Source organism: Cygnus olor, chromosome 8, assembly GCF_009769625.2.
Source record: "Cygnus olor isolate bCygOlo1 chromosome 8, bCygOlo1.pri.v2, whole genome shotgun sequence".
NCBI classification, from domain to species: Eukaryota; Metazoa; Chordata; class Aves; order Anseriformes; family Anatidae; genus Cygnus; species Cygnus olor.
Window position 1 is genome coordinate 3,102,118 of NC_049176.1, and position 26,408 is coordinate 3,128,525.

At 37.9% G+C, this 26,408-nt stretch overlaps 1 protein-coding gene across 7 annotated transcripts; it reads right to left on the minus strand.

Annotated features, from left to right (window-relative positions):
* On the minus strand, positions 1–26,405 carry FRRS1 (ferric chelate reductase 1). Of its 7 annotated transcripts, none has more exons than XM_040566258.1 (17): positions 19,697–19,746; positions 18,621–18,678; positions 13,257–13,452; positions 12,892–13,028; positions 11,614–11,708; positions 10,817–10,967; positions 9,844–10,023; positions 8,886–8,984; positions 7,492–7,639; positions 6,817–6,933; positions 5,943–6,058; positions 5,586–5,672; positions 5,027–5,124; positions 4,836–4,894; positions 3,841–3,984; positions 2,994–3,055; positions 1–2,907 (listed from the first exon to the last, which is right to left on the minus strand). In XM_040566258.1, the coding sequence occupies exons 3-17, from the start codon at positions 13,450–13,452 to the stop codon at positions 2,815–2,817; spliced, it is 1,782 nt and encodes a 593-aa protein (XP_040422192.1). In that variant the 5' UTR covers positions 18,621–18,678; positions 19,697–19,746; the 3' UTR covers positions 1–2,814. The 7 variants fall into 7 exon arrangements, with proteins under 7 accessions (XP_040422192.1, XP_040422193.1, XP_040422190.1 ...); XM_040566259.1 differs by having other exon boundaries at positions 18,561–18,678; positions 19,697–19,732; XM_040566256.1 differs by lacking the exon at positions 19,697–19,746 and adding an exon at positions 19,512–19,677.
* Between the last annotated feature and the right edge of the window lie 3 nt (positions 26,406–26,408).

Consider the following 26,408-nt stretch of genomic DNA (forward strand, 5'->3'; position numbering starts at 1 on the left):
TAGCATTCACCATAAAAAAAGTTTTATTTCTTAATTCATTCTACAGCCTGCATATCAACTAGCAAAAACTTGATTCCAAGTAAAGCAAAATAGCAAAGAATTCAAAAGCATTCAAGCAACTTGCACCACTTAGTTTTCTTCTAAACATATACAAGAAACATTATTTGTAGTTGTAAAGAGCAGATGATCAGTATTTGAAGACTTCATTTAACAATTCAATCAAAACAATAAACTTCTGTGGTGAATTTCCACTCACTAGGGAGTATTTGCCTATCTAGAAGAATCCAAGCAGAAATATACTACTGTTGATTTGTCACCACAAGTTTAATCTGAGTCTGAAAGAACATCAAAACCTTCTTGATCTCTTCTTATGAAGTTCTCTTCAGTGGGATTCCTTTATGAAGAAAAGGGAAATCTTCCTCCAAACAATATTAAGTTATCAATAAAGAAAAGATATGTACAGCAGCCAGTAGTGCCTCTAGAACCAAAATTCCTGCTACCTGCCTTTTGTTACCAAACTCTTGCATAGCTTATTTTTTAAGAGAATATAATAGGAATGTAGGGATAGTCACTAGAATATAATCACACATTGCTTCCTTTTACTAGTCATGCAGGGAGAACACAAAATTAACAAGTCTTTAAATCAAAGATGTTAGAATATGCTACAGAGGCCTCACACAAACTACACAATATTGCTAGTACCAGGAAAGAAAAAGTTATCCAAAGAGCAACTAAAAAAATCTGCCAGCTCTATAGCTCTTGGGAGAGAGCTATTCTACGTTAGAGAAACATGTTAATATTCCAACATTCAATTTCAGTACAAGTTTCTCCAGGAAGAATTTAAATAGTTTTAATTTATAAAATAAGCACCTACTATGAAAACAGACAATCCATTTTGCTGCTAGACAAAACCATTCTTTTCTATTTGATAGTGTTTTCACTTTACTAAAAAAGCTTTTATTAAGATACCTACATGCATGTTTTAAAAACCCTGTGATCACTTTCACATGAGAATGAAGCAACATAGCACAGCTATTGTATTACAGAAATAATTTGGCATTGACTTAATTTAAAAAGCCAATCACACCTAAGCTTAGAGATTCTTCTATAAACTTATAGTATACAAAAGTCCCTCAAAATTTTAGTATTAAGTAGACCTGTGATTCCCAGGTTTCTGAGATCAAAAAGATCAAAAAACGCACAAGGAAGTGCTTGTTGCCCTTCAGCCTGTGTTTTGCCGTATTTCTTCATGGTCTTCCGCTTCTCAATCTGAGATAGACTTCTCCAGTTGGGAGGAAAGGGACCATTCAACTTACACTCACCTTTCAGTCTACTGCTGCTGCTGACAGAGGGATTAATCTCAGCTATATATATGCTCTTATGGCTAAGGAAATTTCTTGAGCAGCCAAGATAACTGACTACAAACTTGTAGCTTTCTGAATGTTTTGTCACTGCAGACTGCATTGTGGATTTCAGAAGAGGCCAAACTAGACTGCGTTAGTACATGGAGAGAACTATTTCCTGACCCATGAGTGTTTTAACCCTGTCTGTCAGGTAATAGAGAGCTCTTGCTAAAACAGTCGATAACAAGATATGCTCCAGTATTTGGAGCTAGGTTAATAGCCCTAGGCTAGAAGTATACTTTGAATTGTTACAAGAAATGTGTCATGCAGTTCAGTGCTTTGTTAAGGGTTAACTTCTGAGATTCTGTTCTAGAGTGATCCTCCATATCTAAGTAAACCATGAACCAAAGAATTAAGAATAATCTCTTTCCATGACCCTTACCTAGTTCATATCATTCAGATCTGTTATTGACTAGAAAATGCTCTCCCTTATCCACATAGAGACAAGTCAGTCTCCTAGGTACAACAGCTCAAAGGACCCATTTAACATTAACAGAAGCTGTGTTTTCCTGAAGTCAGGTCAACTCCAAGTCTCCATTTCACTCAACAGTGCAAACACAAGAGTAACATTATCCAACAAATATTTTCATTTAAGTTAAATTTAAGAATCAAGTAGCATAAACCCATCTTATTCATACAGAACAGTAATTCAGAAGCCACAACTGGCCAAGACCATAAATAAATACATGCATATACTGATAGGTTCTTCCTGTTTGAGTGTTATATAAGCACAACTGGTTTTAATACATTTGTATTGCCAACATACTTTCTCTTTATGGTTTAGAAGCACTGAGGGGAACAAAACAGTATTTTGAGTGACATAAATGGTGTTTTAACTACAGGACTGAAGTTCCCAAACCCGTATGCACATATGTACTGCTCTTAGAGCAGAGAATAACTTTTGCATTTAACTGCAAAGGTAAAGAATGCATTAACCTGCATTTGTGACAGTTGTCTTCAGTAAGTTTTTGTGATGGTCAACTGTCACGAGCAGGAAATTGTCACATTTCACATCATTAGAACACAGTAAAGTGAACAGATATGATAGATTTGGGATCACGCTTTCCAGTAACATTCCCAAAAGGTTTAGGGAACTAACTATCAAAACAGTGGTTTCAGTACATCTCAGTCTTCTTAGCCTATAAACTCCAATCAAGTTAAGTTTCTATTTTTAGTAAGTGCAGTAACTAATTCCTTACTCAGGCAAAGACTCACACTAAAAATCACATCAGAAGACAGTTTTTGCAGGATTCCAGCATCCTTCTACTGATTTGAATTCAAGTTCTCCCTAACATGTGCTATTATTCTTCAATTACATCTTCAGGGATGTGTTGAGGGAAACATAATAAAGTATTCCTCACAGGTTTTTCAAGTGCACAGTACTTCACTGCAGAGTTTTCAGTTACTTATTTCATATTTGGTAGACTGCTGCCAGGAAGGCAATGAGGAATACTATATTTCCACAGACATAGATTGTTAACACAATCTGTTTAAACAGATGACCCTGCAAGGGAAAAAAAAGTGTGTCAGTCTTTACGTTTAAAAAAACACTTCCCATCCCATAGCAGGTATTTACGAGTGTTGCCTTACCTCTGCTTCTGCAGATGTGAGTGACTGCAATATCTGTACTCTGTCATCCTCTATCAATTCAGCTGTTAGTAGGAAGAGAAAAGCAGTTATTTACTGTTGTTTTGTGTTTAGATTGTTTAAACATTAGACTCATTCATCTAGTTCTAGGAATGAAACACTAACCTAAAGTTATTTTAATCACTCCTCTACTTGCCCCCTTATACCATCTGTTAAGATACCATGCTGCTTCAATCCTGCAAATGTCTCCTCTCTGCTTTAGATACAGGTCATTTACTTGTGTACAGTGATCTCCTTTCAGTGACAGCAGCCAGCAAGATTAAGAATTTCCAATGAAGTTACTATCAGTCTTAGACATACTGGAGCCATAATTTCACTTTTGTTCCCTTGTTCACTCAAAATTGCAAGCATTTGTGGTTACATTTCAGATCATTTTGCTCATACAATATATCCATTCATACCAGTAAATTATGACAATAAAAAGACGACTAAATCTGTGTGAATTAATCTGTGCTAGTCCTACCCCACCTGGTATCAGGACCACAGCAAGAGGTGATAGATTCTGGGAAAACACTTGCACATTTCAGTCTGCCCTATGAATTGTGAGTTGAGAAATAAGAGGCTACCACTTGAGACAGCACAAAAACAATTTTTCTGTAACACAGTCTCAAAAACTGTTTTACTCCCATACCAATTTATAAAGAAGATATCACACCATTACTCGACAGTTATTCCCTTCAACTTCTAAGTTAGGAGCCAAAACACACCTCCACAAATTCAATTCACTTACATTTTTTTGTCACAAATCTCACCAAGCAAGGTAAAAACAAGAGATTGGTTGGGCTTGTACCTTTCCGTATGAGACAGTAGCTGTGTATTTCAAGAAGAACATCAATACCAACATGCCAAGCTACAAAACCAATCATTGTATAGGTGTCCCATGGGTCTGGTAGGTCAAGTGCTGGTAGATCCATTCCCAAGAACATAGTCACCACTAGTCCGCAAAAATGAGAGAGACATTCAGTACTGCATCAGTGCAATTAAAACAAGTTTCTCACCTTTGGAAACAGATTTCCCACAGACTGCCTACAGTTGCTTGGGGAGCGAGGTTAAAGGAATCCTTGCAGCTAAAAAGCTTTTGCTGGGCAGGGTGGGTGTGGAAACAGGGAAGGAAGGAGAAGGCCAGGATGCCAAAATAGTTTTCATCCTGCTCAGTGCCCTATGCAGTCACACAATCACTAGCATGTGTGACGACCAACAAGACCAAAGTCACCCGAACTTGTGTTTAAGCTGCCTGTGGAACCTTATGGAAATAGAATGAAGACCCAATTATGGTTATTTAAGTTAAATAGTGACTTATTGAGCTATGTTACAATAAGAACACTATCTTCAAAAAATTCAAAGAGGAAAAGAGGACTCAAGATAAAAAACAGTTCCTCACTATAAAGATCCTTAACATTTGTCTGAAGTATCTTTGATATTAGATACCTTTAAGGTTGCAGTTGATGGCAACTTAAAAACTCATGCAGAAGATGGCCAGCAAAAAGGTGGAAGGAAAAAGCATCTCTAGCGTTTATGTGAAGAGGTGGAAACCATGATGTAAAAAGTAAGACAACACATTCTGAACCTACCTTAAACAGGGCTGAGCAAGTGAAACATGTTAAAAAAGGATTTAACTATCACCTGTGGTTTAATTTTACTTCAGATTTGAAATGGCACAGAAGATCCCACGTGCTAAGACTCAATACCTAGATGTCCAGATGCTTTAGATGAGCAATAGTCCAGATAATTAACAAGAGTTCCTTCAAGTCATTTAAAAGGGAGTTACAACTTACTCTTACTCACCAGCTAGTATTCTAGCTGTTGTACCAGTACTCCAGTGAAACCAGTTAAACAATTGCCTCCTACAAAAATGAAGAAAAGCATTGTTGTTCAGGAAAGTAATTTAAAATAAAAATCAAAGAATACTAAAAAATATTTTAAGCAGTAACAATGAAGTGAAAACATTACATTCTGTAACTGAGTGAGTTGAGTACCTTGGTGCATGAGGAGATGGTCTGAAACCTGCCATAAGTGGTTGAAAGATTGTGAGAGCCATCACAGTACAGCCGAGATAGGGATGAAAACCTGCTTGCTAAACATAAGACATTTTTTGTTGAGTATCATATCTATGTAAAGTTACAGGAAAAAAAAATGTTAATTTCATTTAAGCTTATAAAAATTACGGTGGTGGAAAAGTAATGTGCTTAGCCTGGCAGAGATAACAGGACAGAACAAGCTGCTCTGCAGATGGATGGAGATGGTTCTCCCAGGAAGAAGACAGACACTGATTAGTCCGCCCAGGATTTGTCCCACCTTTACGCTGCATTGAGAAATTCTTCCATGTAAACAGCAGACAGCACTAGCTTTAAAGTCTCCTTTAGCTACAGTTGTAAAAGAGACAACATTCTTCTGTGTTGCTAGAATTTGAAGTTTGCCTTCTCAATAACTTTTGCAACAATTCCCTTGACAATAGTTGTAACATTAGAGTCAATGGACTTCTCATTTATTTGGTGCTATTTTTACAATGAAGTTAAAAACAAACCACACACTTACTTTGCTCCAACCTCCTCGGTATATAAAAGGCAAAACAAAAGATATGCTTGTAAGCATGACGGTGGTCAGCATAAGCATACGATGCACCTAGAAAATTGAAGTCTGCTTTTAGAAACTATGACTTTCTTAATACACTATTAAAATACATCTAATGATCTGCAGATAAGGATGTTCTTAGCTGCCTCTTTGGACTTTGCTTTTATTATTCAAGTCTGAATTTCCAATTTGCAGTTATTCCATTCTATAAGACTAAAAAAAGAAAACCACACCAAGTTTGACCTCTTATTTCTTGAATCTAGTAGGTTTAAGTTTTGCTAATAGAAATAGAACATACACCTAGGGGGAGATTTTGCCCACCTGAAACCACATCTCCTTTCCAAACAGGAATGAATGAGACCAGACAGGTTTGAAGAATCGTGCAACAATGACACCAATACTAACTGCGGTAATCCAAGCAACAAACATTAGTGCTCCTTAAAAAAAAACAAAAAACACAAGTTAAACATAGGTCATTTAGCTGTATGCTAATACTGCTTCAAAGACCATATAATATTTTAGCCCATGCGTATACCATCAGAATTTACTGGTGATAAGTTTTTAATCACCTGGTTTAGACTACAATTTTATAACATTTATCTTGCTAGAGGTCAGAATCATCCATAAGAAGGATGATTAGACAACACCCTCAGCATGACAGAGCATCTCTGGCTACTTTACCTTTCACATACATCCCTACATACAGTGAGAGATACTGTCTTGTTACCAATTTATACGAGAGAGAATGAGGGGTGACCTTTATTACAGGCTTTCAACAGGATGAATGACAGTTCTCTTATGGGCCTAGTTTACAGTCCAGAACTAGGAGATAAAATTCACTTCAACAGCTCTGGACAATCAGTCGAAGGGTTTCTCATTTCAGATAGATCTAGACCAACAATGCAATGAAAATAAGTGAAACCAGAGAGAAAGGTGCAAAGAGAAACAAGTTCTAAGTAAAATTTAAGAGGAAAGGCAAACACAGATTCATTTTCCTAGGTAAAGAGAATCTTATAACTGTTTTGAAATGGAAAATTATTAATAGCTTAACTGTTTTGACAATCTCAAATCTTGCTACCCAACAGTAAAAATAAAGTGAATGACAAGAAGAGGAAATACATACTCAGCAACAGTGAGGAAAACTCAGTCTCAGCTAATTTTGAACTGGAAGTCAAAGCTGAGAGGTACAACTTACCATGAGCCTTGATGAGTCTTGGGGACCGAGAACCTCCAATATCCTGAGGAACACCTGTGACATTGTACATTCCATTGGTAATTAGAGGCTGACGACGATGTTTGTATATTGGCCCACCTAAACAGTGACAAAGTAGTTTATTTAAAGCAGATGCAAGTCACACTTGTAAAGTCAGCCTATTCCTTATTCATGAATGTAAGCCCTGTTACAACTATGGAACGTAATTATACAAAACCTCTAACGTGCAATATGGTAGGAACTTAACTTGTGAATTAAAGTTTGAAGGTCATCTAAATTGTCCTGCATACTTAATATACAAGAACCTATTCCACCCTCTACAGAGAAAAGCATTCTCCACTACACACAAAATGTGAAGAATAATTTCCATTGATGCTATACTCCATTTTTTTAAGAGGTATGGCTAGATCTTAAGAAGCTAACAGTTCTTAGCATCAAGTGCACATGCAACACAACACAAGTATAAGTCGTCTTTAACTTTGAAAATCAAAGCCATGACCCAGATAGCCAGTAAAGATGACTGGACTAAATGCCTCTCTCAAATTTGGAAACTTGTGTCCTTAGGTCAGATACTAATTCTCAGCTAAGGTGTATCTTATGTTACAGTAATTCATTTAGAGCTGTTCAAAGAACAGCAACCACGCAAGTCAAGTTTACCTTCACTAGCTTCCCCATCTGCCAGAAAGATATAATAACTGTCATCTAGATTAAACCTCTCTTTATATGCTGCAAGACGAATACTCCTTCTAAAAGAACACTGAAGAACACCATCGACAAGCCTCCATGACACATCTTCAAGGGCATTCTGTGAAACAGAAGATTTAATACTTAGTCTTTCCAGAAAAATAGGATTCGTTATTGCTTTTAAGGCTACTGTTTGGGCTAATTTCAAATTAGCAAACACAAGCAGCATCCTATATCTCAGGTAATGAGATAAAACATTTCTTATGCTAATGCAGCCAAGAGGTCGTTTTCTCCCCTGCAATTCAGATGACCACAGTACAATAGCAGAACATAAAATATAAAAAAGTTCAGTTGGAAGGAAACTACAAAGACAGAGTTCAGCTGCCTGACCACTTCAGGGGTAACCAAAATTTAAAGCATGTTAGGGGCATTATCCAAATACTTCTTGAACATTGACAGGCATCAACTATCTCACTAGGAAGCCTGTTCCAACGTTTGGTCACCCCCACAGTAAAGAATTTTCCTAACATCTAGTCTGACCCTAGGGGCCGATCATCACAATTTGGGTCAACTGCTTTCAAGATATACATTTATAGTAGATAAATGAACAGTCTTCTCCCATAGACCTGTTTAGCTCTACAAAAACAGCTGGAAGATAAGAATCCAGCACAACCATAAGGAAGCAGGTATAAAGGTAAGAACAGCAATCCTAACAACGATGTACTGTAGAGATCCTGACTTGCTGCTCTTCTGTATTAAAGGCGCTAGTTAAGCAGATACTTCCAGCTTATGTCAAGACTTTTTTTGTGATACCTTCTGCTGTACTAGTACATCAAAAGGGATTTGGAGAGTAATTGGTTTAAAATTAACCCCATGCAAGTGACTCTTGTCGCTTGCAAAGAAATGACACAGCAATGATCTGAGGAAAGAAGAGTCTTGCATACCAACTTAGAAAGTATGTCAGTAAGTTAATGTAGCAACCTAAGGCTTAGATTTATTACTACAAGTTTTTACAATTCACAGTGATAACCCCCTGCTTCCCTTCTATCCTCTAACCCTCTAATCCTCTAACCCAAGATACATAGATCACAACCTCAGCCCTAGCAAAAGGGTAGGGTTGCATGAGTAATTTGCACAAAGTTCCTAAATCATGTAAATTCCCACTATGACTTCCTTCCTGGTAAACGTTACCTTCAGAAGTCTAACTTTCATTTTTGAGGAGGAGCCCAATCAGTCTCAACTTAAAGAATTCTAAATCCAATTGACTATTTACATTTGCTTTGTAAAATAAAAGCACAAAGCAGTAGCGTACCATTCATCACTTCAAACCCACATTTGTGGAATGGTTTAGGTGTTTCCATGCGTACCTCTGAATCCAACACAGGAGGTGTTCGTCCCTTCAGGTATGCAGTGCTTACACTAACATGGTGGTCCTCGTTAATACACAGATATGCATCATCATCACCCTATAAATTTGAGAAAAAGTTATTTCTAGACCAGTAAAGACCTATAATGACAATTTCCAAAAGTCTAGCAAAAGACTCAAATCTCAAGCTGTTAAGCTGTATCCCAGCTTTCAAACACCTCAGTGGTACAGGGGAACCATGTTAAGTTAAACAGTAAGGCATATTATGATTTAACATGTTCCTCCCCCACCTCCAAAGTAACAACCATATTATCATAAGTTTCTTTATTTAAAATTTTACTAAAACAAGAAAGAGATGGATGTTAATGGCATTTTAAAACCCTTTAGTTACAAGTTGTTTTTCATAACTGTAAGTGTACAAATATACTGTTAAGAACAAATTGCTCTTGCAGTAGGAACATGAATAAAAAGCATCTTTGTGCAACACTTTATGGATTTCACATTTTCAGCATTGTCCCTTCACTTTAAAAGCAATTAGAAAAAAGAATCTTTTAACACTTTGTAAAGATAGGATTGAGTCACTCTCATATGAACAATGCTGAAATGCAAGTGGTTTTCAGAAAACAGCAATACAAGTTCTGAGAGGTAGTGTTTTTTTCTTCCTAGGTAACAAAGCAAAATTTATCCAACCAGGAATTCCAGTCAGCTACTGTGCTATTACTAAGGCTGAATTCAGTGAAAACAGGTATATCCACTGGGAGATTTAATGCAGAAATCCAGTCTCAAGCTAAGACAGCAAGCCTCTCTAAAAAGCTACCTGTGCTTTCTTTCAGCACTACAGGGAAGAAATTTCTTTGTTTGGAATCTAACCCATTTCTCATATGCATGTTTCCTGAAGCATCATTGAAACTCTACCAGGATCACAAAAGTAACCAGAGAAGCAGAAATAGGATACTCACCATCCACTGGTCATAGGACAATGCAAATGACAAGTACCCTTCACTGGCGCCACTCATTTCAATAAGTACCGAACTCTTCTGCAGCTGGAAGGATAAGAAAAGGCACGAAGCACTTCCAGGATCACAGTTTGAAGGATTCCTAATGCAAAACTTCATACTTCCACAACCTGATGCATTAAACTAGAAAACAAATCAAAAATAAGTCATAAGCAATGTGAATTCCTCTTGTTTCCCTTTGTAATGTACTGTAGAAGAAAGTATACAAGGAACTGGAAAGAAGTGCCATCTACACCCATCCCTATAGTTACCAGATAGGTAGAATTCACTATTATTTTACCTACTAAGGTGTACTTTTATTTAAGTTGAATTTTCATGTCAAAGACAATATAGCAGAATAACCTTAAACAGTAAAAACTTGAAAGAAACTTCCTTCAGTTTAATTTTAGAGAGGTCAAAATCAACCGCAGGATGAGGGCAGGAAGAAGGGAAGAGCTTTATTTCCTTTCTAAAGCAGTAAATCCACTGACAAGCAATGAGACAAGATATGTACTAAAAGTCACAATGTTATTCTGGATCAAGTAGTGATGCTTTCGCAATCCACTGAAATGTCAAGAATCAGTAGTAGAAGTCAGTAACATAGACGTACTCGGAAGTTTTTGAACCTGCAGTTACTGAATAAGTTAGGAGTCAAGACCAGAGTAAGTCTCTTCCCAGGTACACAAAATTTTCATCTGGACTTTAAAAGGCTGATAGAACATTTAAAACTTAACCCACATGAGGCATGGTAACATTCAACCCACAGAAGTTCAAGCAACTAAACTAACACAACAGGGTAGACATCTATGTTCTTAGTCTGATATGTAAGTTAGTCCTATCATCTTTCCTTTTCTGTCTAACTGTATCAATGGGACTTATTAAATTTCATTCATCACAAGCATTAGAGATTGGATTATTCAGGTTTATAATTACTTACTGGCTTTGTTAAGTAGGAAACTGAATGTGATGTTGATATAGCCTCAGATGTCACATATAAGGGTGTTGTTGGGAATGGTGCATTAGGCTGAGAAACAACAGGACCAGGAATCTTCACCCAGAAAGTCCTGTACTTCTTCACAACTGTGGCTCTTAAAAAATAATACATGCACACTTGCTCAATACTGTATACATTACCAGTTAAATGTTACTTTAAAAAAGAGCTCCTATAGTTTCTACAACATACTTGCTAGACACCTATGTTTATGCCAGCCCCCACCATTTCTATCATTTTGAAATAAGAAAGCATTTCAAGGGGGAAAATTAACTTTAAAGCATCCTACTACATGCCCTACTAGATATAAAACATATGTCTCTAGCGTAGTTCATAGCCTCAGAAGGGTGATGTTTTTACACCTTGGCTTTTACCCACTAGTTCCAAAAAAAAAAAAATGACAGAATAATGGGAGGTTATGTGCACCATTTTGTTAGGTACAAACAAAAAAAATCTCACCACTGCATACCACATATATGAGAATTAAGCAGTTAACTGGAATTACTAAAGAAACCAGTCTCAGAATTCCCTTCTACTCTCCCCTCAAAACAAAAAAACAACCAATAACCTCCAAACTTTATGTAAAGAACAAATATCTATATTAATGTAGACTCTGCAGTAAGTGTTGACTTTTGGGACCATTAGTCCAAGTATACTTTTGCTGGTCAGTATTTGTCACAGACAATTGTACATGCTTATTTTATTTGCATTTTAATGTTAAAACTAATACTGGACTTACTTACAGAAATTGTATGTGTTTTGGTGCATTTCCAGGAGCAATCCAATAAACTTTTACATAATTCTTTTTTGCTTTACTTGTGTGACTGACTGCTGAATTCTGAAAATGTACATATTAAGAGTTACACAGACGGTATTAACTAAAGACATTTCATTTAACACATTCATTACATAGGCTGCAGCTAAATTCTGAAGAGATATTGCACTGCTATACTGCACATATTCACTGTAAGCAACTTAAAGTCGACAACTAGCTTTTCTCCAGTCAGTCATGATCCACTCAGATGAAGTCTACCACTGAAATTCATACATACTGCCAAACAAAGCCTAGAAAGGAAAAACTAGAGATCTTTTAGTCCAGAAGACTTCAGTGACAGAAGAGATCCCTGCAGTGTTTATGCAGAAACAGCGTCATAACACTTTTTGACACTGAGAACATGAAGGAACAGTGTAATGACTGTATAAAGAGAAGTGGACCAGTATTACAGAGAACAAAAATTAGTGTTCAGGTCAGAGTTACCTGTACAAGATAAACAAATCAGGCACAACACTGAACTAAGTCCTCATCAGAGAGGGCACGAAACATAACCCCATGGCATTGCAGCACTGCATGCACATTACAGCATACATTAATTGGGGCAGGTGGTAAAAACAGAGAGAAAAAACATCCAGGAAGATTGAGATACTTTGTCCAGATCAGTTCACATGAGCATGAAGTTCAAGCTGGTTGCTGAAACACTAGTCAGTTCAGATCTCTTGCATGTGAAGCACGATGAATTTAAATAAAATGAATATTGAGATTGTGATCTAACCTGTTACTAAGGCAGCTCCACTAACACTAATTGACACAGCTACACTAAGTATAATGGCCTATTCTAGCGTTTGCTTTCCGTCAATTATTGTGGAAGGTTTCCTTGCTATGAGACATTATGTCCTTAACAAGCATGACAAACAGTTACTCTCTTCTCCAAAGCAAATAGAGCATGTCTTCTTTTTAAGAAGTACAATAAGCACGTATGCAGTAGAACATATCCATTGTTCACTAATTATGACTGCTGTATACAGTAGTCAGTAGTCTTCTACCACCAGGAGCATTTAAATAGTTTATAAGAATAGACAAATAAAATTGCAGTAAGCCATGCCTCTATGCTGCAAGTTATAGCAATTTCCTGGGAGACTTACTGAGCTCAAAAATTATATAGCTTTGTACTAGACTACATCTGTAATGGGGCAGAACAAACACCCCAGTGCCCAACGTCCCATTTTAAGAAACTAGATTATACCTTGGTACGGCCACATGTCAGAAGCTGAGAATGTCTCCGGTCAACTAATATAAAGTAACCAACCGCAGGGCTATCCAAGTGTTCTGCATCCCGGGCTTGTATGAAAAATCCTTCAAAATCTGGTCCAGACAGGTGAACTGCAGCAATAATGAAAATAAAAGGAAGTTGAACATTCTCCAGAGGACAAATGAAGTGCCTCAGCAACGACCACTAGAAGCTCATTTTACAAGCACCAAGTGGTTGCTGAAGGGATGGCCTGAACAACACAACTTTTTAAATAGATCTGCTGTATCTACCCAAGTAAATACATGCTGCAACACAAAGAAACAGTAAGTTAAACTCTTCAGTTACAAGTGACACAATACCTTCTATAGTGTCCCCAGGTTTAAATTCAGTCCAATTAACTGTAATGATGTGCACAGGTGAAGATTGTGGTGAGCTACCATGACAGGGTATCATGCTCATGCAGGCTTCTCTTACTCTCCCATTTGGATATCCATTCACAGATACATAGAAGCAAATAAGCATCCAAAAACCAGAAGCCAGGCCAGGCAGCTCCATCTGAATAAAGTATGAGAGTTACAGGCAATTAAATACCACAAACATTTACATTGCAGGTCACCATTCATTCTTAGAACATGTTGAATACTAAATTTTAGAAGCACATTGAAAACAAAAGCCTGCATGAGAAAACACCATTCCCATCTTCAGTAGCTACAATTCGTAAGTGGTTGTGATAACTACCAGACTTTGCAAGGACTTTCACAGATTGTGTTTTGGGCCATTTATATGGTCAAGAGTATAAGTACGGATCCCTTGATCCACCAGATGGACATTTACATCATCTTTTAAAATTTCTTTTATTTACAGCTCTCCCACTCTCTTAAAAAAATCCAAGTCCCTTAAACATATCTACAGGACAGATGGATCTTAAAACATTTTAATTGATGCATAAAGATCCACAGTACTGAAAAAATACCAAGCTAACATCATTCCCACTCATTTATTCATCATAGCTCCAAACTGCGCATTATTAGGACTGCCAACATGAGTTTCCACAACTCGTGTCTATTTCTTCACTTATGACAAAGAACTCCCAGGTGACAAGTTCTCCTTTCTGCAGGGAGACTGTGGTTACCAGATGTCAGAAATAGATTTTATACATGTAAAAGAGGATTTGGTATAAAAGGTTAAACAGAAATATGTTTGTTTAAGACAAACACAGGAGTTCCTTAGAACTTCTCCTTTTGAGTATTGGACCTCCAGATAATTAGTTCAACAATATAATTGCTTGCTATAATCTCTAACGGAACAGGAGACATGAAAAGCCATGTGAGGTAGTAGGACTGACCAGCCTAATACAGTTATAAGAACCCCCTAAATTTCAGCATTCATCATATAATAATTTGTTCTGAAACAATGCTGTTTTCAAGAAAGCTGTGGTAATTCTTTTGTTGTTCTGCAGCATGCAGGGTTTACAGTTGCACCCAGTATTTGCAGAAAGTCTTAGCCAACAAGAAAAAGCACTTGTATGTCCAAAGGGGCTGGGAGAACTAAGATACCATCCTTCCAATCCTTAGACAAAAAAAAATTTATCAGCTCTAGAGGAACATGGACCAGGCAAATAAGTCTGCTTTCTGTCCATTCTGCACTAAGTGATAAGAAACACCAGGTTAAGAAGTTCCCTGATAGCACGCATGGTTGTGAAGATAAGCAAGACACAGAGATGTTTCAGACTCAACTCTGATATCTACAGGCAGTCAAATAGAAACATGACATATCATTAGTCTTACACACTCTGAGAGTAATCATTATTAACTTTTCCAAAGTCCTCGTACATGCAGTGCTAAACATCCAAAAGATCCAGGGCAATGCTACATTCATCTTTCAATGTAAGAGCTCCTTCTCAACTTCATACCAGTAAACAAAATCTAGGGGATGGTGATCAAACATTTCAGGAACTAGAACAAAAAGATCACCACTCAAATCCTCCTCCAAACACCCAAGATAAAAATATGATAGTATCTATAACTTCTAGTTAGTCAATGTTTTCTTTTAGTTCCAGTATCCCCCCAAGCTATCACAAATCTACAGCAATGTGATTTTATTTATAAGTTAAAGAAGTCTATAGGAAGCTAAAAACTAAGCTTCTGTACAATAGTGGTATTAAAGCAGCTTATATGTACAAGAGAAATCTTCAAAACACATTGCTGCTAGAAGAGATAATACTACATATCACAGAAAAAAAATAGGTTTGCATTCTAGTTTAAGTAGCAGAGGATGTGGTAGGGATTTAAAGTGAAACAAGTTCTGCAGCAGACTCACTCAACTCAAAAGCTGGCAGAAAAGAAAAAATAAGCAGAGGAAAAGGACAAAATGCCAAAACCTGAGAAAAGTACTGTACTGAAAAACAGTATTTTTTTTTTCTTTAATAGGGTTAACTATAGAGGAACAATCTTCTCTATACACTTTCAAGAATCAAAGTGAGATCTTACAAAGAATAGTACCTTCCAGATTAGAATATTGCTTTAAACAACAGTTATTCAGTTTTCCCCTTTAACCTGGAAATATATTCTGGCACTCCCCATTTTCTACCTACACAGCTAAAGAGGCAGAAAGACAGGAAGCACTCAGCACACTCATAACACCAATCATTCTGCTGTTAAAGATCCTCTCTGTATGTTTTCAGAAAACATCTCACAAACTAATTATAGACCAAACAGTATAATAGGTCACAGTTCTAGAGAAATCAAGCTTTAAGAGATTATTCCTTAACTAGCTTCTTCAGATTGAAGAACTCTGGACTTTAATTCCAATACCATAGCAAAAACCTCTTTCATAACACGCAATCCTTTCCATAACCTAATATTTAAGGTAATAGTTTAGGAAAGCAAAAAAAGAGTACTAGAAAGTACTCATTACAGACAGGTTGGGTTCAGGAAAGCTGAAGTGTAATGTGAATCATGCTTAACTTCATTATGAAAGAATAAGTGCCTTTTAAAGAATAAAGTAAAAACCAAAATAAGCTCCCTACCTTGTGTCAAAAAGAACCTGAGAGGCTGATCAAAACTATCTTAGAGAACTCATTCATCCAGTTATTCTACTCCTCCCATAAACATAGCTGAAATTAAAAAATGTTCTAATAAAGGTGAATCAGCAGATGTCAGCTTGATTGTACTCTCTAGAAAAGTGAATAAAAAATCTGACTGAAAGTGAACTACATGAAACCCTTAAATCACTAAGTGTGGCCATGAGACCTAGATTCAAAATGAGAATGTGATTCTGTTAACTCAAGTTTTGAGGCATGCAAACAGCGGAATGGTCCGTTCTTACCTACTGCATTTTAAAATACTGTTTCCACTCTAAGTTATTATAGCTTGTTGATTTGAGAACCTTTGGTCATAGTGACTTATTTACAAACCTTTGAAATACGACTCCTTGACAAATAGATACTATAGCATATCACATCATTACTATATGGAAGTTATCCAAACCACTATGTTTTGTACCTTTATTTTCAAATAAAAATATTCCAACACCCAACAGTTCGAAGCATGACTACAAACATATTCCCTCCTTCACACCCTCCCGCTTCAGTATAACAACTCACCCCCTCACCCTGCCCTGGGAGGGAAGGCAGAAAAGGAGAACTGCATTACCATTAAGAAGGGGCTCAAATAATGAGAATGTCAGCTACTGATTATTTCATACAGAACTTGATTATAACTGTAAAATCCAATTTCATGCAGGGATCAGTCACTATTAAGAACTGAGAGACAACATATGAAGTGACAGTGCTGGCTGAATTTGAACTGGAGTTTCAGTGAAGCATCACGTGAGTTACCACGTATTACTTGGCATTTGTTGGACAGGTCAGAACCCAAGAGAAAGAGCTTCTAGTGAGAGCACTCTTTTGGGGAACCTACACTACATATAAGTCACAAGGAATTTGGGGGAAAGTCACTTAGAAGAATCAGAATGCAGTCCTAAAGGCATGGCCCGTTACTCCAACAGTAGTGGGATGTGGGTTGCAGGTCAGTTATTTTTAATAACATGTAGCTCACTGAAAACCTACAAAAGATAGTCCTGAAAGAGTGAGCTAGAAGCCACCTTTCAGCTAGCAGAAAACTTGTGATGGGCTTAAACTTTAACTATTAGAGATGTTCTTGTCAAAGTAATTGTCTTTGGCTTTACCTCAAGAGACTGCCTGTGAAGACCGATTGCAAAGAGAAAGTCAGGTTTGTTTAACAGCATCTACCAGCTTCTGTAAAGCAACAAGTGTAGCTGTGTTATCTTGACAGAACATCTGAAATTTACCATCTCATTCATGCAGGAGTCACCTCCTTCTCCTTTATGGAAAAAGAAGGGAAAGATCGGAAGCAAGTGGAAGAATTGAGAGTTATAATTGTAGAAACAGATTTTGAAAGAGCCAGAACCAACCATACAGTAAGCTACAAATAAGACTGAAAATTTGCAGCGGGTCACGCGGCTTTGACTAGTAACTGGATTGCTCGGAGGGTTAGCCAGCCAGGCTGCATGTAAAGCACGGGAGGAAATTCAACTGTCTTTTAGGTGGACAACTTTAACACTGTCAAACTTCAAAGACCAAAAGCAGTTGTATATTTTCTCTCCCAAGAAGGGGGAAAGAGAGAAGTCCTGGTTACCTGCCTTCAGCTGGCTAATTTAGTAGCGTAATTTAGATATTTGCTGTGTGGCTTCAGAATCAACAAAACAACTGAAGAATTAAAACTACAGAGATATATCTCATTTTTGCACTTACCTACAAAGAGAAATTTATAAATACACACTATCTGTAAGCTTTTTTTTTTTCCCGTTATCAGCACGTTCCTGAGGACAACAGAGGCGAAGAAAAGGTCCATACTAAATTTGTACTTTTTTTTTTTTTAATATCTATTCCTTCCTGTGTTTAAAAGGCTTCTAGTCCCTGCAGGTAGTGTCAGGAAAGCAAGCCCTAGCAGTCTAGTTCCTCAAACACATAATGCCCATGCACAAAGGATCTCTTCACAGAAGTTGTCTTCCAGCTATTTGACAGAACTTCACTAGCTGCATAGTATAAAACCTAAACCTAGTTTCAGAGAGAGAGAGAGGATGGGCAAGACAAACATATTGCCAAGCAAGAGGTACAGAAAACATCATGGCCAAAACTTTTCTCCTGAACACCACAAGAGAACAGGGCAAGCAGGAAAGGAAGAAGCTGTCTAAAGCAAAATAAGCTGTATGAACAGGTGTCTGCCCACATGATACTGTGCTGTGTCTCTTTAGAAACGCACTTGTACAAAGCAGAAAGCCTTGCTATTCAAGAGTCAATTTCCCTTTAAGAAAGGGAGCATGGGTCAATTTCTCCTGCTCCTTTGAAAGTTACCATATCAGATTATCCGGTTTTTGCCCTTACTTATGCAGCTAGCGTTCACATTCACAATAATTCATTATCCTTTCAAAATTAAGAAGAAAAAACACACAACCACAAAATGACAAAACATGTACACCTCAGCCTGTTGGTCTTCCTACTCTGACAACTTTGAAAGATAACTTTAAGACTTCTGGTTTAACTTTCTTCACGTTTAACTTTAAGCACGTTTAACTTTAAGCCAGTCCTTCTGTTACATTGACAGAAGTTCAAATAAAATTGCCATTAGCTTTCTACTTACAGTAAGAAAGCTTACAGGTACATCATAACTTCTATTTGGTTCACATCTCACAATATTAACCTTTATCACATGCAGGATCAGAGGAAGTTCTTCTGCAACTAGAAACAGGACCCAGACACTAAAAAAGGAAATATTTATGAGTGTTCTTTACCTCAGGCAAACATTTTTTTTGTTCCATCCCTAGCTAAGCCCACAAGACCCTAGATTTCAGATAAAATGCATGAAGTTATCATGAAGCACTGACCCCACAGCTTCATTTGCTTCGAACTTCCACATACCTCACAGCAGCTTTGCATTGTCATTACTTTAATTACCTTCTGATGCAGTTAAAGGAAAAAAAAAAAAGGAAAAAAAATTTTGATACCTTATTACTCTAAGCATAAATTGTTATAAATTTACAGTATGATTTTAAAGCTTATTATATCAAAGAGACGTTTTCTTTCAGAAGAAAAATAAAGAAGTCTTAAAGAGGAATTTAAGCTTTTTTTTTTCCCCACGCTCCCTCATATTCACCAAGAATGAGCAAGAGGCAAGGATTTCACCCTGTTTGGTGATTGATTTTGATTATTTAATTTTATATAGGACAACCACTCTGCATACAAACTGTTAGGGCCCCAACCCCGCAAGCTTGTAAGTATGCAAAGAACCCTTTAAGGTGCATACTGTCCTAAAAAGTAGCTAAGTTTAGTTACACTCAACAAACAATTTCAACTACATCATCAACTGCAGCAGTTACCATGGGGTTACCTCCTATGAATACTAACAAAGAAATAACATAAGAAAATACTCTTATAGCATTAAGAAGCAAGGAACATGCCAGGGGCACATGAGCAGTGTGACTTTCAGATGCAATAACCCTGCATTTACCTTTAGAATCTTTTCTAGTATTTAAAAAGATATTAGGGCAAAAACAGGTCAGAGTTCTGTCTAAAGCACTTCAGAAGCGCTTACATTAACGGCAGTAGTTAAGAGGTGCTCAGAAGGGCCCCCCAGCTTTCAGTTTGCTTCACGATTGCTGCCGACTGGAAAGCACGAGCAGCTTCCAGGAAGTTTGCTGTAGCCGCGCTCCCTGGTGCCGGTTAAATCACAACCCCCAGCAGCCCCATGACCCCTCCGTCCCCCCGGCTACCCCTCACCTGCCTGCTCGACCCCCGCCGCCACACCGGGCGCTCTTCTGGCGGCGGCGCCGGGCAGGGCGGGCACCGGGGGCGGCACCGGCAGCGGGGGCGGCGCCCGGGGGCCCCAGGGGCCAGGCCGGGCCGGGGGCAGCTGCACCGGGGTCTCTGCGGCGTGCGGGTGGCCGAGGTGTTGCGGGGTATCTGGGGCCTGCAGCCAGTCCTGCCTCGCGGGTTTGACTGAGACCTCGCCCTTGGAAAAGCTCCGCTGAGCCGAGCTTGTTGGCGCTGCTGGGTATAAGCCGCAGCCTGTTCGCACGGGTGTGCTTTGCTGCCATAAAGGCGTTCATAGGGTGGAAACCCTGCTTACAGGCCCGGCAACAGTCAAGCTCCAAGTTTATGCAGACTACACTAGGAACTCATATCTAAATTTTTTTGAAGATCTGATTTTAGGGTCTTGACCCATTGACATAATGAGGTCTATACCTCTGAAACACTGTTAGAAATATAAACTATATGGAAGTCTGCAGATCTGCAAGGAGGGATGAAAATGCAAGCTACAATGCTGTTGGAAACTACAGAGAATTTAGAAAAATATATTAGCTTATATGCGAAAGGTAAAGTAGGTAAGGAAAGGAATGCTGCTTTGCATCTCATTTTGTATTACTTAGCCAGGCGTTAGCTACTGCGAAAGAGCTATAAAGCAAGAAAAGTAAGAGACAACAATTATTGTCTTTAACTAGTGAGTACAAGTACCTCTATCCTCCTCCACAGACAGTCACCAATCTGTCTGGAAGGATTCTTTTCAAATATATGAGTCTCTCTATTGAGAGAAAAAAAAATCAATAGTTATGCAGACTTAATAAATATATTTTTATGACAGAATACTGCATGTTAATTTGTTCTTAAGTATCAATAGTCAAGTAGTATTAAGGAAATAAAATACATTAGGATATGTGAACTATAAAAAGCCCACGGATTTATCTTCTTTGTAAAATGTACTGCAGTTATAGCTGTGTTAACGTGCCCATAACAATGCTACACTTATTGCAAAGCAGAAGTTTCTACCCTAACCATATTATCCGTTAGAGACACAGAGGGCTGGCAGTTGGTTTTTAATCTTACTACAAGCCTGAAGAGAGATAAAGTTGTATAATCTGCTATTGAACTACACCAGAGGATGACTATGGCAAGTGGCAAATGAGTTCCTTTGTTCTGTGCCCTGGAACATATCATCAAATATAAAAAGAAGCTGATGACTTTTTTTTTGCATGGTTTCTGGCAAGGCCATAAGGAAGTAGCTGAAAGCTTATAACTTTGAGAACAACAGCAATTTTACAAAGCAGACTGCATGCCGAGTATTTCAAGGGGAATTTGTGTTGCTTAAGAACTGAGGAAACAAGTAAAACATATAATTTTGGAAATTAAATAGTATGCAGCCCAATATTGGCATGTACTGATAGCTGTGCTATTTTTTCAAGCCCAAAGGAATATGGAAAACAGTAAGCCATTGCAGCTAGGTCTGAACAGGCCCCATGTTGTTATGTGGTTCCTTGTAACCAAATTTCCTCCTGGCTGGTAAGTAAACTATACAGCAAAACTGTGGAATTCTGTAAGGTCAGCTCTTGCTCAAGTGCCATATATGTGCACTAGGCAAATGGTTTCTCTGTGTTACTGGTGAAATTACCACTGCAAGACAGCACTTGAGTTCAAATCAAGAGATTTTCAAGTTTTTCGGCTTTACTAGCTTAGTTAATAAGTATTAATAAGTAATAATTAATAAGTAATAATAAGGGAAATAATGACAATAACATTATCTTAGGAAGAATTTTTCCTACAGTGCAATTTTCACATGCTTTTCTTTCTTTCCTTTTTTTTTTTTTTTTTCCCCACTGAGAAGGGAATCTCGAGTCATGGAAACAATCCTGATCATTTATAAGGAAATAAACAATGGTAAAAGTCACAATGTAGGATGAAATATTTTTCTCCATACTTAATTCTTTTTCCTTGAGCTCTGACACTATTTAAAACTTACCAGTTTTATCAACTGATTTTACCTTTGGCCTCAAGAAATACTCTTTTTATGTATTTTTTCCTTTGGTCTTTCTTTCTATCTGGTAGTCAGGCTTCCCTATTTTCACTCATTTTAAATGTTTCACATTACATATAACAAATAACACTGGGAAATGTATTTAACAAAAATATTTGTTTACCCAGAGGTAAAAGTGAAATTTACTGCTTTTAGTCAATTACACTAAATAGCCACCTGGTGGCATTAGCCACTAAGTAAAATAAGGTTTTCTACTCACACTACACAGAAACCTACTTTGTTTTTGTGTCTATTCTGATTCATCAACAGCTGAAGCACACTTGTTAGATACTGTCTACCAAAATGAGCACCTACTTTGACTTAAAGAGAATTTAAATACAAAAATATTCCCTTGCTTATCTGAAATGAATTAATTGTGGTTGCCAATATCAATTTGAGCCAGGTCTGTGCAGGCGTTATGATGCAATAGCAACCTGCCACTTTACCGAAAGTCCATGCTTAACTCAAAGCACATCTTAATTAAATCAGTTGATAAAGGGCTGTAGTAAAATCATTTTACCCATTTCATGAGGTGTGGGCCATAACATTATATGAAGCAAACTACTGAAGTTTTCTGACAAAAGTACTGAAATATTAACCTAATTGAGTTTTCTATGTTTTCTTCATTTCTGTGGTGTTGTTTTTTGTTTTGTTTTGTTTTGTTTGTTTGTTTTAATTATTAATTTCACTGTACCTGGGATCCTATTATCCCATTTCACAGGGCACAACGAGCTTGCTAGCAAAAGCTCTAACCAACAACTGCCTCAGTTTAACGCACTTAAAACCGGATTACATGGAACTGCCAGATGAATTGAAACCTAGTATAATGCTCTCCCATACACTGACAAGTTTTTTTGCTACCCAATCTCAGTTCCACCTCAAGTTCCACTTGACAAAACATTATTACAGTTACTTTAGGAATAGGATCTCTGAAGTCTTAGATCTCAACATATCTCACTGGTGTTAACTGGAATGATTTACAGTAAAATAAAAATGCTGGTAGTGATTCAGTAATCAGGTTTAATATGTTCTACATGTAAAACAAAAATTAGTCTGGTCACCCCATTCTCATAAGACCATTAATATCAAATTTATGTGAAGCTCTTATCAAAAGCACAGTAAAATGTATCTTAAAGTCAGTGAAAAAACTATATTAATAATAATAAAATTATATTTGGACTTCTTTAAGATATATGCATTGAATTTTGTGATTTTCTATTTAAATATATATATATTATCAGTGTAATGTTACACAGAAGTTGAAGCAGAAAACGTGTTTTTTTGAAGCCAATGAGTAGAAGAGTGGCAAAGCTAGGATTAAAAACAAGACAAAAAATGTTTCAGCAGTCCAAAAATTCACGATGACACCAAGTTCATCTCTGAAAGGTCAAAACAATACTGCCAAATAACTAGAGTAAAGGGCATTTACATGTTCAGTAAGAACAAACTGCAGAGGCTAGTGCCCTAGCCCCTTCATCTCATATGAATTCTTACTTATAAAAATATATATTTTTTTCACCCTACTGTTTATTCCCTGCCTATCAGGCTATTGCAATCTGTTTAGTTATTTAGAAGGGATTTAAACAAAGAAAGAGATAAAATGGTCTGGAGGTGACCAGCTGAATGTTCTGGCCAACACTTTCTCTCAATACTAGATTCTAAAGTCCAAGGCCACATGTAAATTCCAGCTGGGCATGTAATGTGTTTAAGAACAACACTTGTTTTCAGCCACTGCATGGCAAAGATCCAACTCACAGAAAAGGCTGCAATCTAACCAAATTGCAAAGATAAACTTTTAAAGAAACAGAGCTTTCTTTCAAAATCAGGTTTGCATTTCTGAAGGAGATCTCCCCATTAGAAGAAAACAGCTAGCCCTAAGATTCAACGCCTTTGAAACTTCCTGTTGTTTGAATCATCATATAGTGTTAATTCGTGAATTTACAGGTCAGAAGTGTGGGGCATTGAGAAAAACTGTGCTATCACTTTAAATTGTATAAAGTCAAATATTTCCTGCACGCAGGCCAAAAGAATCTGCTTATAATTTTAGCCTGAAGTTCAGTTAAGTTCTCTCTGTGTTAATTTGCCTTTACTGTTGTTATTGGAAGCTATTCTGATATTTAAAAAGAAAAAAAATACTGTCATGCAAGTACTCTACTTTGCTACACTTTGCAGTCAATCTTTAAAGTAACCATGAGCAATATGACTTAAGTGTGATCTCACATCTAGCAAATAGGCCACCCAAAGCATATTGAGGCCACTGCTAGGATAAGTATTCTGTAATACTGGGGTGCAAAACAGAAGGCAGGAAGGGAGGGAGTACCAGGAAGATGTATATAAAAGAACTGAAATATTCTGCTATGAATATGTTTGAAAAAGCTGGAAAATTATTTCCTGATCAACGGCATTGATCCACTGTTATTTTGAAGCTACTATTGATCTTTTCCTGCTGTGGTGTATCGTATCACACACACAGAAACTGCAAACTGAAGATGAAACAGCAGTGTGAAATTCACCATTTAGATGCCAGTGTAACAAATACTATTCATGACTGCTGTTAACTGTGTCCTATGTGATATTTGCAATGCTAAATGGTAGCACTTGCACCTTGATCTTTTGGTGGTGTGATTCCCATATGCAGAAAGCTGGTTTAATTTACCACTGCTGAAGTAACACAGGCCCAAAATCTTTGAGAGATGTGACAGCATGTCAGTTGATATGGATGGAGAAAGGATTAGGGCAGTCTGTTCTGCTTTCCTGATTAAACTTCATCAAGGGATCTGACATATTCATTCAGTAAATTTGTAATAGTCCTTTTTTATCATATTGAATTGAAAGTTAATGAAATTATGCTGTTCTAATTATTAAGTGATTTAATAATACTTAATGAACATCTTTGCTCTGTATCACATCAAGTCCTTCATTTAGACTGTTGATGTCTGTTCTAGCTACTGTGATAAATGTTGGTCAAAATAACTGCTTTAGGGTTTGGAATCAGGAGGCTCTATGTTTGGTTTCCTACTGATTTTTGTCATGTGAAACTTAACAATCCTTTAACATAAACTTGGATACATCTCAAAAACTGTCTGAATGGATATGCTAGCAGAGACATGTCAGTGCTGACCTAGTAGCTAGAGTAAGGTGAGTTTCCCTGCTCACAGTGGAAATTCAAGTACGGAAAACAGAAGCCACATTTGGAAATTTAGTAGCACTGGTGAAATTGCATGCACGAATACCCTTCTAGTTTAAAATATTTTTCACAAGCGCATACTTTAAGGTAACTATTTATCCAAGGGACTCGGTTACATGGGTATTATTTTTTCTTCCTGTCTTAGAACTGTTCACTGCTTAAGCAGCTTACAAGACTTCTAAATCCTTCTCTGTTTTCAGCATGCGCCAGGGCACTGGCTAGCCTGGAGGAAAAGGCACTGGTGCAAGGCTCTGTGGCAGCACAACTGCAAAGTCATTTCTGGATACTGAAGCCTGCTGAGGACCATAGCAAATATACAGTCCAGATCTCTTTCAGTTACTGTTGACTTTGTTCCTGTAATTCCCGTACCTGTTGGAACTTCTTTTATTTCCTTGCTAGGACACTTCCAATTCAGAGAAAACAGGTAGTGTACTGACAGAGCTGGGCTTCTGTTGAGCACAAGTCTGTCCTGTATATGAAGCATGCAGGTTTAGCAAGCTGGGTAAGGAATAAGGAGGCTGGGAAGAGCAAAGACGAAGGGAGAATCCCATTGGGCACCCTGGAAATATCCACGTGAAACAATCCAGACTGAATCATCCACTCACACAGTTCTCTTAACAGGGCTGGGAGAACATGCAGGGGGAGCTTTTCTGAATAATTTTCCCTCAGCTTGTCTAGGGAACGCCTGGGGCATAAAACTTGATATTTTCACTTACACTGTGAAAACCTTTTTCAACGGTATCAAAAATGTTAGCTGTAATGAGGAAAAAAAGATGCCTTAGAATTTTCTGGGGGGGGGGGGGGGGGGGGGGGAATTACCTACTAAAAGATAACAAACTGATTTTGAAATGGTTGGAATTGTTTCCAGAAACATCAAAGCCCTTCAGCTGTCCCTAAATGCATCTTAACTGGATAAACACGTTGCAGCAAGACACAGCTATAGGGTGCATGGGATGACTGGAAGTAAATGGTTAAGTCTAAATTGCTTTGTGGTCTTCTCATAGTTCCACAAATATACTACCTTGGGAGGGAATGATAAACTGTGTAACACAGTGACTGTAAATTGAGAAGCAAAAACGTTTCTTATAGAGTTCTAGGCCACAAAAATAGACTGACCTTCCGAAGCTGCAAGTCTGACCTTTACTGTGGGAGCAGCTAACGGCTGCTGTGGCGGGAGGCCTGAGGCAACGGCTGCAGGTACTGCGGGTACTGCAGCGCGCAGCCATGGCAAGGACAGCGTCCTTCAAAGTCAGGGTGCTCTTTTTTAAAACCAGCACCTCACACCTCAGCTATAGAAAGCCGGTAGTTGCAGATGCCCGAGCCCCTGTGGCGAACAGACCCTGCGCGGGCACCACCCTTTAGCAGGGGGCTCAGCCCAGCCGCAGTCCCACAGTGCTAGGGATGGAGCCGACCCTCAGTGACCCGCTCGGATGGGCCAGGCTTGGCCGCGCCCCCAG

Excerpts from the sequence above, each read along its gene's own strand:
- FRRS1 (XM_040566255.1), bottom strand. The coding sequence starts at position 13,452 with ATGGAGCTGCCTGGCCTGGCTTCTGGTTTTTGGATGCTTATTTGCTTC. Across the intron at positions 11,709-12,891 it reads TGACATGTGGCCGTACCAAG|AATTCAGCAGTCAGTCACAC; the intron begins GTATAATCTAGT and ends GTACATTTTCAG. Across the intron at positions 4,895-5,026 it reads CCATCTCCTCATGCACCAAG|GAGGCAATTGTTTAACTGGT; the intron begins GTACTCAACTCA and ends TCATTTTTGTAG.